This window comes from Choloepus didactylus, chromosome 8 (genome assembly GCF_015220235.1).
Source record: "Choloepus didactylus isolate mChoDid1 chromosome 8, mChoDid1.pri, whole genome shotgun sequence".
Taxonomy (NCBI): Eukaryota; Metazoa; Chordata; class Mammalia; order Pilosa; family Megalonychidae; genus Choloepus; species Choloepus didactylus.
This window is the reverse complement of record NC_051314.1, coordinates 15,429,887-15,444,737: the sequence shown is the minus strand read 5'-3', so window position 1 is coordinate 15,444,737 and position 14,851 is coordinate 15,429,887. Positions and strand designations below refer to the sequence as shown.

The 14,851-nt window shown below is 55.8% G+C and overlaps 1 protein-coding gene across 2 annotated transcripts in view; it reads left to right on the top strand.

Annotated features, from left to right (window-relative positions):
• Positions 1 to 8,508: 8,508 nt before the first annotated feature.
• KDELR3 (KDEL endoplasmic reticulum protein retention receptor 3) overlaps positions 8,509 to 14,851 on the top strand; it is a 10,476-nt gene continuing 4,133 nt past the window's right edge. For both annotated transcript variants that reach the window (XM_037845250.1, XM_037845249.1), the window contains exons 1-2: positions 8,509 to 8,677; positions 13,151 to 13,251. In XM_037845250.1, the coding sequence (XP_037701178.1) occupies positions 8,587 to 8,677; positions 13,151 to 13,251 (192 nt within the window). In that variant the 5' untranslated portion in view covers positions 8,509 to 8,586. The remainder of the gene's footprint in view (positions 8,678 to 13,150; positions 13,252 to 14,851) is intronic.

Here is a 14,851-nt window from a genome sequence, read left to right as displayed (position 1 = left end):
GCCCGAGCTCCCGCCGCCCGCGGCGCGCCGAGAACTCCCAACTCGCGGCACGCCGCCCCGCTTTCCGCGACTTTCGCCCCTCCTCACACGTGACCTGCGCCCCACTGCGGAGGCCGCACCCCCCCACCCCCCCAAGCCCTGGAGCCCCAAACGGCCCGCAGGGCTCGGCCCTTCCCCTCCGCCTAGCCGGGCACCGGACCCCCTCTCTCAGGACCCGCCGCTCCCGGCAGGAGCAGGGGTCGGGGGCTGCGCGGCCCCGTTCCTGTCCTTGATCCTGCCCAGGTTTTCCTACTCGTCCCAAGAGCACTCCTCCCATAACCCGTTCCGGAAATCCGCTCCGGGTTTTCTGGAAACCCAGGGACAGGTGGGGAGGGTGCCTCCGAGCCGCGAAGGGGAGGTGGGAGAGGGTCGGTCGCGTGTCCCGCGGCGCCCGGCGCCTCCTCTCGGCGGGTCCCAGTTACCCCCACCCTGGAGTAAGCCCCCTGTTCCTCCCCGGAGTACGGGCAGTTGAGGACCCTCAGGGCCCCGCGCCAGGAAGTCATGGTAGGCCTGCTGGGGGGACCCTCAGAAGCACCTAGTCAGCACCACCCCATTTTACAGACGGGGAGACAGTACCCGACGCTCGCCTAAGGCCACCCCGTCTCTTGTTCTCTGTCGTCCCCACCGCCCCAAGCTGTCTTAATAAGAGAGGATCCTTGCCGTTCTCCTTCCAGGAGAAGACCCCAGCACCCCACAGCCCTTGGCCATCCTGCCACCCCACCCCTGTCCTTGAGGAGGCAGGAGGGAAAGTGCTCCTCCTCCAGGGTGGTAGGATGAGCACACACCTGCAGTTAGACAGCTAGGAGAACTTCCCTAAAAGCCTGGCCATCTCTGACTAAGGGGTCCCAGTCCCAGTTCAGAGAAGGTGAGACACCCCAAAGCTGCTTTGAGAAATTACTGAATCTGAAGTCTTCTCCGGCTCTTCCCCCGAGCTGACCCCTCAGCACACAAACCCTCACCAGGAAGGATCCAATCCCCAGCCCTCTGCGTAGCGTAGAGTCAAGCCCCACCTTGTCTCACAGCCCACACCCACCCATACACCCTGAATCCCCCCCAATTCCAGAACACTCCAGATGCTTCCACACTGCTCTGCCTTTGCATGTGCTGTTCCCCTGCCTGAAATGCTCTTCCTCCTTCACCCAGAGATCCCTGCTGTTCTCCAAGCCCAGCTTCCATGCCACCTCCCCTGGGATGGCCTCCTGACGTCCCCAGCCCAAGTCATTCATTCACCCTGCACTGAGTGCCCACCCCGTGCCAGTCCCTGGGCTGGGCACAAGGTTGGCTCTTGTTTTGTGGGCTTGGGAGGAGTTAGGTCAAGCTGGGTTCAAAAGCATTTATGTGCTGGGTGATCTTGAGCAAGTTATTTACTGAATCCCTCTGTAAAGTGGGGTACTGTTAGGGTCCCCTTCACAAGGGCAGATGAGATGAGGTGCTACCCAGGAAATGCACATCTCATGGTAGGTGCTCAGTAAACGTTGTGGTGGCCATCTCTTCTCAGTCTGACCTCCACACGCCTCCTTACCCTGCCATGCCCTCCCAGGACTGATGTTTCACTGCCTGACTCTTGTGTGTGACTGGACTGCAGAACTCAAGCAACCCGAATGCCCAGTCAGTGACCGAGGTGTGCCGGGCACCTGTCCCACCCTTGCAGGGATTGAAAGCAGAGGGATGCTGGTGAGGCAAATGACCTGGGGCCGGAGGCCTGGCCTGGTGGCTGACTTGGGAGTTTGGGCTGCAGAGGAAGGAGGGAGGGGCAGGATGGAGAGTGAGGCAGAGATAGGAGTTGGGCAGCTTACTTCTCTTCCCTGAGCCTCAGTTCCATCATATGTAAAGTGGTAGGAGAATAGCCAATGACTAAAGGAAGAATTCGCCATTGCCATCCCTTGGTTGAGTGTTTGAGTAGGTGTGCAGAGGCCTCTAGTGGAGAAGGCTGTGTGACCCTGGGCTGGTCGCTTGTCCTTTCTGGGCCTCAGAGGCCTCATCTATAATGAGACAGTCTGGACTGGGTCCCCAAAGGGCAAGAAGCCTTTTTCCTAAAGGACTATACAATTGAGCCAGAGAACCTGAGAGTGGGAAAGACCTGGGGAGTACAAGGGAGGGGTGGGGAAGGGGCAGGCATTGTCCATCACAGAAGCACCCCCTGGAGTGGGGTGATGAGAACAAGCATCCACTGAGCCTGTGCATCATCAGCCAGCACTGTTCTTAGCCCTTCACAGGCATTATCTCATTTAACCCTTACAAGAACTCCATGGTACAGGCACCCGTTACCAATGGGGAAACTGAGGCACAGTTGTATTGTGATGAGTGGCCTGGCCTGGGTGGCCAAGGACAACTCCCTGGAAGGGCAAGTCTCGCTCTGAAGTTTGCTGAGTTTGATCGTAAAAACTTTGTCTGTCTGTACAGGACTTGGCCAAAGCTTCCTGCCCATTCTCCCATTTGATCCTTACATACGACTCCATGAGGTAGTAACTATAATTATCCCTATTTCATAGGTGAGGAAACTGAGGCACAGAGAGAGGAAGTGACTTGACCAGGGTCACTCAGGGAGTAAGCAAGTGTCTGAGTCAGGATTTGAACTAGGTTCCCTTCCTAGTTTCTGGGGAAAGGCCATTCCAGGCCAGCAGAGCACTCACCCACCCCCTCTGAGGAGCCTACTTGGGCCTCCTGGGTCCCCCAGAGTCCCTGAGAGTCCGTGTAGAGGGCTGGGAGGGGTGGAGGGCCTGGCAGGCAGGACAGTTGGGGAGGGGAGGGAAAGAGCCACTTCACCATGCCAGGGTCACAGAGCCCAGAGATTTTTGGCCTAGAGAGTTCCACAAAGTCCAATCAGTCTATTCTGCAGATGGGGCAAACTGAGGCTGCCCAGCTGCTTAGGTTAGAGATCAGACCAGGACACAGCTGGCCTACAGAACTCTAAAGTCCCTGGCAATCCAGAGTTGGGGAAGGGGTGTTCAGGGTTCAGAGGGCCCGGACCCATCCCGGCAGGCTGTGCCCTGGGGACGGAAAGCTGTAGGGGTCTCACTCGCCCTCCGCCCCCGCCCTCGCCCACCCCCCAGCACTCAGTAGTCACCAGGGTGGAATATTTTAGCACCTATAGAAAAGCCGCCACAGACGGCAGTGGCAGCTGTTGCTAAGGAGACGCTCCCAAAATAGCCCCCCTCCGCCAACCTTTCCCGCTGCTGCTCCTGCTGTGGGGAGGGGAGGAGGCCAGGCGGGGAGGGGGTGGCACACAAGCCCTGGCCCCAGGCTCACCTACCCGCCCTTGGCCCTGGCGCCTACCCCAGCCAGAGAACTGGGCAGCTACGGGTCTGCGGAGGGGACAGGAGCTGGCCTGAGCACGCCTGTGACCTCGGCCAGGGTCCTCAAGGGGAAGAAGGACCCTCAGGTGACGGAAGGAAGGGGAGGAGAGAGCCCCCGCCCCTAAGACCCCCAGCACCCTTCCACACATACACAATCACCAAGACTCACAGTTAGACACATCCACTTGGGCACACCGCAAGTACCACCATACAAATGCCCACGTAGACCTCCATATACACAAGCAGACACAAATAAATATGTATGTAAACACACACACCACAAATACACAACATACACCTGTGCGCGCTCACACACACACACACACAAACACCATGTTGCCAGAGATTCACACATTTACATACTCATCCTTAAATATTCATCCCAAGTACACGCATACACTAATGTATGCATGCCTCTCATGTGCACACACACACGTGTATATACACACATGTATATATACCGTCAAAGCACATGTACACACACATTCACAGATATACTCAACTGTCCAAGCACACGTCCAGCGTGTGGCATTGAAAGGCCACTAAGTGGTATCTACCTTGGTGGGGAACCTCTGCAATCCTACCACAGGGTGCAAGATAAGGAAGAATGTTCAGGTTCTTCTTTTCCTGCCAGGTAACTGGGGGTGGGGGGTGGAGTGGGGTGGGGTGTCTGGAGGTTGATGTGTCTGTGAAGCCCTCTAAGTCTGGGGTTGGGTGTCTGGGGTCTGGGGGGTCCCTGATGCCTGATAGAGCAGCCCCGGGCCCTCTCCTTCTCCCTTCTTCAAGAAGGGGGCCCTCCCACCAGCAGACTGGAAGCCTCTGAACATGGTGAGGCCTGAGTCCTGCGTTCATTGTGCAGCTGGATGTCACCAAGCCTGCAGTTGGGGCTGGGGTGATAAAGAGGACTCGAAGGCTACAGGGTGGTCCTTGACATGTGCAAGACACTTTACAGTTTACAAGCTGCTTTTACACTTGTTATTTCACTTACTTGGTAAGAGCTTCTCTGAGATATTGGATAGTGTCACATCCATGGGGGAGAGGACTTTAAGACCACACAACAAGCTGCTCTCACGCCTGGAACCAGCACCCCAAAAGGTTCCGGCACCCAGTCCCGCGTGCCTTCCACTTGGCTGGATTGCCGGTGCAGGGCCTGTCTTTACCCCTAATGCATTCGCCCTGTGATATTGGAGAGCAAGCAGCCAAGCCCTCCATCTCCCCACCTGGAAAGCTGAGAGTGCACCCCGGGGGTGCATTCACGCAGCAGTTTGTGGCCACAGTCAGGTCTGCGGGGGAGTGGCTGCTGCATGGCCTCGGAATGCCAGCGCAAGGACAAAGGGCGAGGAGCGGCGGAGTCGCTCCCCTCCGCACTTGGCCCGCCGCGCGGTCTCCCAGTATCGCTCGGTGGCTCCGGTTCAGGAATCCGGGATCCGGGTCGTCGTCGGCGCCTCGTCACTCGGGAGACGCTGTGAGCGGCTTGCGGTTGCCGTGGAAACTCCGCGCCGGGGCCTCGGTGCTCAGCTCCAGACTCTCGGAGCCGGAGCCCGCGCCGGACGCGCGCTGAGCGGGTGGAGAGCGGCGTTTTGGGTCTCAGGAAGACACCTGACGCCGGCGGCGAGGGGAGGGGACGTCGAGGTCTGGGGGTTATTTTTGTTTTCTTTTTCTTTTAATTGAGGTGTAACTTACAAATAAGCAGTAGTGCACACACCTTAAGACTACAACTCGATGAATTTTTACATATGTAAAAATCCACCCCGGATCAAGCTACAGAACACTTCCAGCGCCCCAGTAGGCTCGGTCGGGCCGAGAAGATATTTTTAATCGTTTTTTTTTTTTTTTCTGCGCTTCTCCGGAAATAAACGGGCGAGGGTGCGATCGTTTTCTGAGGACACGGGATTTCCGTGTTTTCTCCCGACTCTACTTTGCTGGGCCCTCTTTGGGCCTCAGTTTCCTGCATAAAGGAGCAAAGGATTAATATTTGCTGCGTGGTTTCTCCTTGCAAAGTGCTTTATGTACTTGGCTAACTTTGAGCGTGATAACTACCCTGTGAGATCACTACTTGATTTATCCCAGATAACCGATGAGAAAACTATGGCTTTGAGATATTAAGTAAATTGCCTAAATTCGGACAACGCATACATATTGGCGCTTGAGACTGGATTTGAGGTTCAGCCCCCCCCCCCCCTTCAGCCCTTCCACCCCATTGTTGGCATTTTTTTAAAGGGGAATGTGCTGCGGAGAGGTGGCCATATCACACCTCTGCTTCTTTGGGTATATAGTTCTACCTGGGTCTCTCCTCTCTCCCTGCCATGTTTTGTCCTGAGGAAAGCTCCTATTCATCCTTCAAAACCTACTAGGGTATCACCTCCCTTGTTGAAGCCTTCCTTAACTACAGTTCTCCCCTGTGATCCCACACCCCAACCCCTGGGTAATTACTTTCTCAAAAGGCCTTCCCATGCCCCTCAATGCCCCAAGAGCTTTTGGAGACTGCGTCTGCATTCACCCTGCAAGGCATCTGGTGCACAGTGGGTTTTCAATAAATGTGCATGGACCCGAAACTGGGAAGAATGGTTTTGGAACCTTGGTTTTCCTACCTGTAAACTGGGTCCTGTGCTGGCCCTGCCATGTGTGGTTCAAAAGATACTGCACAGGGGAAGAGCAGAACCTCAGACAGAAAAGGGCCACCCTCAGTCCACCCCTGCTTGGTTAGGGAATGGACTCTTCTGCGCCTCCCTGGTGAGACCTCAGGGCTTCCTGGGAAGAGTTCATTCCTTCCACAGGGGAGAGTCCACTAGCCAGACGAAGCCAGAGCCGCCTCTAGGAAGCCAAATGGAGTCCCGGGACTGTAGTGTAGGAAGGCTCCCCCTTCCTGAGCCCTGCCCAGCGAGAGGGGCTGATGAAGTAGTGGGGTGTCCTCAGGATAGTGATTTTCACTTTACATCCCCACTTCCTTTCACACAGAATTTACGAGACAGTGTGCAGGAAATGCAATATGATGGTGAAATGCAACAAAGGACTAGGACCTAGATTTCATATTTATTTCTGTAACTGAGCAATTCCACATTCTCTGTCCATAAATCTGACTTTGAACATCCTGGTGAGCAAGGGAAAAAAGGGAAGCCCGTTTATGATATGCTTTGCTTTTGTTAATGAGGAGGAAAAGTAGCAGTCCCTCCAGGCTGGCCCCGTGCAGTCCCTGCCCTTTGAACTGAAGGAAATCTCCCTCTTGGCTTCCTCTCAATTGCATTCCTACAGCATACACGACTTGGGGTCAGGAAAGTGAAGCTCGGAGGGATGAGGGACTTTCTGGGAACACCCAGCATCGGGGACAGATCTGTGAAAGAAGACAATGGTATCAGTTTCATAGGGAGGTTGGGAGGACTAGATGCAAGGAGCAGGGAGCTAGTAGTCACCAATGCTTCTATCTTCATTATCTCATTTAACAGATGGGGAAGCTGAGATCCACAGAGGGGGCATGGTGGGCCCAAGGCCACAGTGGCAGACCCAGAATGAGGTCACTGCGGTCACTCTTCACATCTCTCCTGGCCTTGACCAGTTCCCCGTGTTCCTCCAGGGAGAAATAGAGGGAAGGTGAGGATTCCAGTCTTGCTCCCTCCAGCCTCCCCTGGCAGTTGTGGCTGCTTCCCAGGACAGATGTTTCACCAAATGGCAAATGCACGTGCTTTTCCCTGGCATGGGGAGGAGGCAGGCGCAGAAGGAGATCCCAGCTGTTTGGGCAGAGAGACTTGCAGCCACACCTGAGGGCTTTAAATAGCCACCACCTTCTCTGGGCACCTGCTGGAGGGGAGGCATCTGGGCAGAGTTGGGGTGGGGGGAGTATTAAGAAACTGTCACAGCCCTGAGATGAGTGCTTGACCGCACATCTTGCCTTCCTGGGCTTCGATATCCATCACCTGCAAAGGGGGATCTTAAGCCTGCTTCGCAGGGTGCCTGTTAAGGCTGAACTGAGAAAAACCTGAGTAACATACCTGACCCATGCCTGACACCTGTCAGGTGCTCAATACTTAATGGCTTTTGTTACTCCCACCTCCTTGCCAGGGCAGGAGTCCCTGCTGTAGCATCCCTGACCAAAGGGCACCCAGCCCCTGCTCAGCCACCTCTCATGGGGAGTGCATCACCTTCTGTGGCAACCCACAGTCTAAGGTGATGATTCAGTTGCATGAACCCTGGAGTCAGACCGGAAATCCAGGTGCCACTTCTCAGTGGCTGTGTGACTTCAAGCAAATTACCTAACCTCTCTGTGCTGTACCCCTACCCCCTCGTATAGAGTGGGAATAATAACTACCTCCCTCATAGTGTTGTTTCGATCAGTGCTTCTCAAACTTTCATGCACACAAATCACCTGGGGATCTTGTTTTACTGCAGATTCCAATTCAGTAGGTTTGGGGTAGGGCCTGACATCCTGCATTCCCAACAGGCTGCTGGGTGATGCAAACGCTGCTGGTCCTTGGATCACATTTTGAGTCTCAAGGGCCTGCCTTGCCCTGAAGTCACAATGAGGAGTTTGGGGAACCATGGAAGGGGGGTGGCAGATTTTCATCATGAAAAATCCTCTGTGGCAGGATGTGGGGGGGTGGCAAGAAGCCAGCTGTCTAATGAGAGATGAGGGTCCTGAGTGGGGAAAGGAGGCGGATGGTAAGGGCCCTCAGCTCATCCCGTCTACTCTTACATATGCAAAGACCAAGGCCCAGAGAGGGTGGCTGAGCTGCTCAGGGTCACACAGCACTCAAAAGACTCTACCCACCAGAGGTCCTTCAACCATGGAGTACCCCTACTGCCCCGGGCCAACACACCGGAGATGATGGAGTGGAGTGGGGGCTCAGTGGCTTGTCTCAAGTGGGAGAGTTTCTAAGGAGTTCCCCTCCTTGGACCCCCGGTTGGGGGACGGTGCGGGCACCTCGGCCACACAGAGCTGGGCCCAGGCCGGAAGCCCCCCTGCCCGACCAGGCCGCCCCGCCCCGGGAACTGGAGGCGCTGGGCTGGGCCAGGAGGCGGGATCCGCCGGCGGCGCGGCTTCCTGGCTCCCCCACCCCGCGCCGTGGCGGCCGGCCTGGCCACGTCACCGCCCGGCCGGGAGAGCGCAGGCGGACCGCGGGCGGCCGGCTGGGAGCGCGCGGGGCTGCGAGGGGCGGGCGGGGGCCTGTGGGGACCGGGAGGCCGCGGCCGGGGAACGTGGGCTGCCGCCCGGCCTGCCAGAAAATTTCCTAGAAGTTTGCTGGGCACCGGCTGGACCATGAACGTGTTCCGTATCCTCGGTGACTTGAGCCACCTCCTGGCCATGATCTTGCTCCTGGGGAAGATCTGGAGGTCCAAGTGTTGCACGGGTGAGGGGTGTGCCCCGGGCAGGAGGTGGGGACCCCGGGAGGCGGAGGAGGACCCCGGGGGCCTCGACCGGCCATTCCGAATGTCTCCTGCCTGCAGGAAGAAACTGGGGTATGGGGGAGAAGGAGAGGGTCGACTCCAGAATGCCTGTTCAGGGAGGGGATTTCTCAGCTTGGGAGCCCTTGAAACTATTTTTGTGCAGCTCAGCTTCCACAGGATATCTAAAGTCAAAGAATGAGGGAGGCTGTGTCTCCTTTCCCCTGATGGCCTGGGAAGAGGAGGAAGTGAGGAGGTGACACCCACCCCCCTTTCCCACCAGTCACCTCCTTTGTTCGCTGTACCTACTTGGGACCCATTTGTTCTCTCCACCCTCACTCGGGGTGGAGGGTGCACCTAGGAAGTGGCCCCCCAGTTCTCAGGCTTTTCCCTTCTGCCTGCACTTAACCCCCAGACTTCCCCTCCGGGCTGGGCCTCTTCCCTGCAGTCTCCCGTGGGTGGCACAGACCCCGTGATGTGGCAGGAGGGCACCGGGCCAGTCCAGATGGGCGTGGAGCTGCCCCGGAGCAGGGAGGACCGGAGGGGACCCCTGTTTGCCCACTGGTCTGGCTGCCCCACTGGGGCTTTGGAGAAGTTTGGAGGCTGGACTGATGGTCACCAGGCTGCCCCAAGACTCCCGCAGCCATCTTTGGGCTCCTCCTAAGTCCACGGTGTAGGGGCCAGGGGGTGTCCTGGAGGCACGGCCTGTGCTAGGCACCGGGGTGAGGGGTGGAGAGAGCGGCTCAGGCCTCGCGTGGGAGCCAAGGAGGCCGCAGGAGCTCAGGGAATCAGAGAAGGGGGCCCTGCGGGCTTCACGGAGGGAGCAGCAGCTCTGAGCTGGGTCCTGGAGGTTGGGGTGGGCAGGGGTTGGGGGACACACCCCAGGAAGGGTGTCAGGGGCACTGAATGCGGGTACAAAAGAGCAGAGGCCACAGAGCCCAGGGCATGTCCAGGGAATGGTGAGAAGTGGATTTGGGGGTGAGCTGGGAGAGAGGTGAATCCGAAAGGGAGGGTGCTCCGGGTGAGAACGGCCTGTCTGTCCGTCTGGCTGGGGAGTCTGGAGTGGGGAGTGGTGGAAGGTTCGAGAGCAGGGGAGGAGGCTCAGATGCACGCTTGAAGGAGGTCTGGGACACAGTATGGAGGGGCGAGAGAGGAAAGGGCTGCCAGCCTGGGCGGGCTGTGCGTGTGTGGGGGGCGGGGGCACTGATGGAGGGTCACTGCAGAGGGGGTGGGTCAGGAGAGACAGGCACCCACAAGTCCTCCAATTACCCCCTTAAGGTGCTGATGGGGTGGCAGGCTGGTGGGAGGGGAGGCATGAGCTTGGAGGGGACCCCTGCACTTCCACAGGGGCCCTGGGTTGGGGGAGAACCGAGACCAGGAGAGGGCACTGTCCCCCCGGCCTTCTCTGCCAGGCATCGGGCCAGGCCCTTGAGAGACAAAAGGACAGAACAAAGACCCTGCCTGGTGGGCTGACATTTTGGCGCTGAGAACACAGCACCTGAGTGAAGTCTCTGGCTTGTTGGAGGTGATGGGGGCTCTGGAAAGAAGGAAAAGGGAGCTGGGTGAGGGTGTGGGCCTGGCGGGCACAGGGAGGAGTCAGCCCCGGGCTTGTTGAGAAGATGCGATCTGAGGAGAGGTGCCTGGATGCCAGCCCCAGAAGCAGGGCCTGTGTGACCCCAACTGACCCAGCCTGAAGGCTGGAGACTTGCTCCCCCTCCCCTAGGGACTCATGGTGTGACCTGGGGCCTCAGTTTCCCCATCTGTCACATGGGAGGCAGGGCTGCACCAGAGCTGCAGGCCCCATCTGTGCTTGGGAGAGCCCTCAGGGACTGGCCAGGTGCCCACTCACGTTGGGTCGCCACAGGCTGCTGGCTCTGGTGGAATACAGGCATTTGCTTTCCAAAGAGTGTGAAACCTTTGTGTTCCATAAGGCCCCGGGGGCCTGGTGGGCTCAGGGTGGACAGAGGGGAGGGGTGAGGAAGGCCATGTGAAGAGGTGTGGCCAAACGGGGCCTCCTGGACCCTTCTTTCTGTAAGAGGACTCAGTGGGTCTTGGGTCAGAATTGCCTCCTGGTCTCCATCCCCCCAGTGGCTCCTTCCCCCACAGCCATCCCCTCTGCCCTCCTCAGCCAGCAGACAGGACAGCGAATGCCAGGCCCCCAAGCAGGCACTCATGCTCTCATTTAATTCTATTTCCTCCTTACAACTCCTTACATCCTGCTGTGTGTGTGTGTGTGTGTTGCCTATTTTACGGCTGAGGGAGGCGAGGCCCAGACTTGCCCAGCGCCAGGCAGGTAGGAAAGCAGCATAAGGGCCAGAACTCTCTAGAACTCTCCAGAACATTACGGGCTTTGGCAGGGTTTATCCTCAGTCATTAGAATTGTACTCCTCTCCCAAATGTCCAGAAGGAACTTGGGGAGTGATTAAGGCCCGGTTCAGTCATACAGTGGAAACAGACCCTAGGTCAGATAATACCACTCCCCAGTGGTTCTAAGACACAGAGTAAAACCTAGATGTGTTGCAATGGGGTGGCTGGAGGGAGGGATGGAGGGAGAGAGTGACCGGGTGTGGGGTGGGGGTGCCAAAGGGCAGACCAGACAGGACCTCAGGAGCCATGAGAAGAGTTTGGGTTTTTATTTTCAGGGCATTTGGAAGCCTCTTAAGGGCTTTAAGCAGAATTTTATTTTTAAAATATCCTTTTTGGTTGTTGGGTGAAGAATGGAATTGGGCGAGCAAGAGAGGGTTTGGGGAAGCCAGTGGGGGTTGTTGTGGTAACACAGCAGCTAGGCCCGGTGAGGGGGTTCGGGGCTGAAGTTGGTGGGCTTGGCTGGAGGCGGGGAACTGAGGGGAGAGAGAGAACCTGGGCTGGCTTGAGGGGCTGGCTGGGGATGGTGGTGCCGCGTGGGGAGCAGGGGAGGTCTGCGAGGAGAGGATGAACTTGGCTGGGCCGTGGTGAGTTTCAGGTGCTCGTGGGGTGGCCAGGTGGCAGGTGACTATATGGGTCAGGATATCAGAAGAGAGTCCAGAGCCGGAGATATAAATAGGAGCGTCTCTGGCAATGTGGGGGTACTTGCAGCCCCAGGAGAGGGAAAGGAGGAGAAGAGAAGCAGCCCTGGGATTAGGGAGAGAGGAGAACAGGAGCAGCCGGGAGGAGGTGAGGAAGCAGCAGTATGGGTGGTCATGGAGCCCTGGGGAGAGTGTGCTGCAAGACAGAGGGGAGCTGAGGACAGAATCGACTTTGGGAGAGGTTTAGTGAAGCCACAGAGGCTGTAACCAGCCTGGAGGGGCCTGGTGGGAAAGGAGAAAAGGGAGGCAGTGCGTCTGCTTGCCTTGCCCCCGAACTGTCTCACTGAGGTACCAAAAGTGGCCAAAAGGAAACTAAAGAAGGATGATGACTCAATGCAGCATGGGTTCCTGGACTGGATTCTGGAACAGGAAAAGGGAGTCAGTGAGAAAACTGATGAGCTCTGAATAAGGTATGTAGTTGAGTTGGTTGTGCGAGACCAATGTGAATTTCTCAGTTTTGGTAAATGTACTGTGGTTTTGTAAGATGTTAACATTAGAAGAAGCTGTATAAAGGGGATATGGGAACTCTGTACTGTCTTTGCAACTCTGCTGTAAGTATAAAATTGTTTCAAAATGAAGTTTAAAAAGAAAGAGGCCAAAGCAGGTCAGGAAACAGCACGGAGAGTGTGAGCACATTTTTGTCACTGCTATGCATGTACACGCGTGTGTCGTGATGTGAACATCCATGTCACATATGTACGTGTGTACTGACAGATCTGGAAGGTCTAACACTGAGGCTTTGGGTTGTCAGGCGATTGCAGCTGTTTTTCCTTTACATATGTACGTATTGTCTGATTTTTGTTTTCCGAAGAGTAGAAATATGCATTACTTTTAAGACCAGGAAAAAGACTTTTTTTAATCTTTAAATTTTGGAAAATAAAACAGAATGCTTCCCTGGCCCTGAGCCTTCCTCCGCCTGCTCCGGGCTCCCTGGTGAATCCACACCTTGCAGAGGCAATGAGTTGTTCTCCAAATGGGGAAGCTTGGGGGATTGTCAGTGGAACTTTGCGGGGGGAGCGAAGAGCAGCCTCCACAGCCCCCCACCAGCCCAACTCACACCACCCCCGACAGCCTCCCCAGAGCCAGAACTGAGGCCAGCACACGGGGGGAGCCTGGGAACTTGGTGTTCGTGTCTTTATTTGGAGACTGGGAGACAGATGACAGCTTAATGAGAGGAGCAAGTACTCAAGTGATCCAGTGGGAAGGGGTGAGTGTCCTACCCTGGGGAGTGACAGTCACCCTGGACAGGGTGTCTTCATTAAGTGGGAGTGGACACTGTGCAGGCCTTTCCAGCTCTGGGCTCTGGGTTTTCTCAAGTGTGGGTGTGCCTGGGGGTCTGTGTTCTCAGGGTCCCCTGTCATCCTCTGGCTGCAGGCATCTCCGGGAAGAGTCAGATCCTTTTTGCTCTCGTCTTCACCACCAGGTACCTGGACCTGCTCACCAACTTCATCTCCATCTACAACACAGTCATGAAGGTGAGGGGGCTGGGTGGTGAAGGGGTGGGGCCTCTGGAGCCCCCACAAACTGTTGGACAGTGTGCTTGGGAACTTGGGCTGCGGAGCCAGGCCGGCTTGGGTTTGCATCTGGGCTTTGCTGCTTAGTGGCTGTGTGACCTGAGCTTGGCAAGGCTTCTGGCCACCCTGTGCTTCCGTTTCCTCATCTGGGAAATGAAGCGAGTAGTAGCACTTACCTCAGAGGGTTTCGTGAAAAGCAAATGAGGTAATAAATGTCAACGCACAATAACTGTCATATATTAAACATTCAATAAATGTTAGCCAGTATAATGGTTAAAAAAATAAGCAGAAAATCAAAGTTGGTGCCCTGAGCTTTCAGAGAACTTACTCATTCATCCATCCAACAAATATTGAGCACCTACTGTGTTCCAGACACCACTCTGCAGGAGACATTCCAAGCCCCTGTTCTCATAGAAGCTACCTTCTAACATAATAAAAGAAACAGGAAGAATTTCCATTAGGGATAAGGCTATACAGATAATTAAAATAGGATGGTTTATGTCAACTAAAAAAAAGTTTAAAAATAGAAGGTTATGAGATAGAGAACGTCTAGGAAGCTACTTCAGGGAACATGATCAGGAAGGGCCCCTCTGAAGAGGTGACATTTAAGCTGAGATGTGAGTGGCAGAAGGAACCAGGCCTGTGAAGATCAGAGGAAGAGCATTCCAAGCAGAAGGAATAGCTGGGGCAAAGACCCCACAACAAGTACCAGCTCGGTGGATTCTGAGGACAGACAGAAGGCCAGGACGGCGGGAGCTGACCAGGCAGGGACTCCCAGTGGCAGCAGAGATGCCAGTGAGGGAAAATGGTGCACGGGTTTGTAGATCAGGTTAACTAGTGTGGATTTCATTTTCACTGGGATGGGATGCCACTGCTTTGAAGCACGGCCCTGTTTTCCAGGAGAAACGGAGCATCTCTGAGTTCCACTCTGATGTCCCAGGCCCTGGGCCTTGTATTGAGGCATTTTCTGGGTTTGTAGCCAGGCATCCTCGCTCTTTAAGGCAACATCAATCTGTGGAAAGGCCCAGGTTTCAGAGTCAGTAAAGTGGGATGTATCGGTGCTTGGACGCTGGTAACAGAGACATCAAATAAGAGTGATTTTAACAAGATGGGTTTTTTTTTCTCTCATAGCATGAAATCTGGAGTGGGTAATCCATGGCTCAAATGGCAGCTCCATCCATGTCCTAGGCTCCTCCTAACTTTCTGCTCTGCCACTGTTAGAGTGTGACCAGCACTGGCTGCATGAGGGTGCGATTGCACAGGACCCAGCACTCCAAAGGGCCCTGCACTTGGTTTAATGTCCTGCCGTCGCCATCTTGAAATTCTCAGTAATTTTTTAACAAGGGGCCCTGCGTTTTCGTTTTTCACTGGGCCCCATGCCTATCCAAGGTGCCTCTGGGTGGAGACCTTGCTGGAGCTTCTACCATAACTTCCTATCTGGGCAGGAAGGGGAGAAAGGAGTGTGTACCAGCAGGGCAAGCCCACAGACCCCACTGGTGACCTCCGTTTACACTCCGTTACCCATCTTTATCTGTGTAGGGATCTGGGAAGGGAGGTTTTT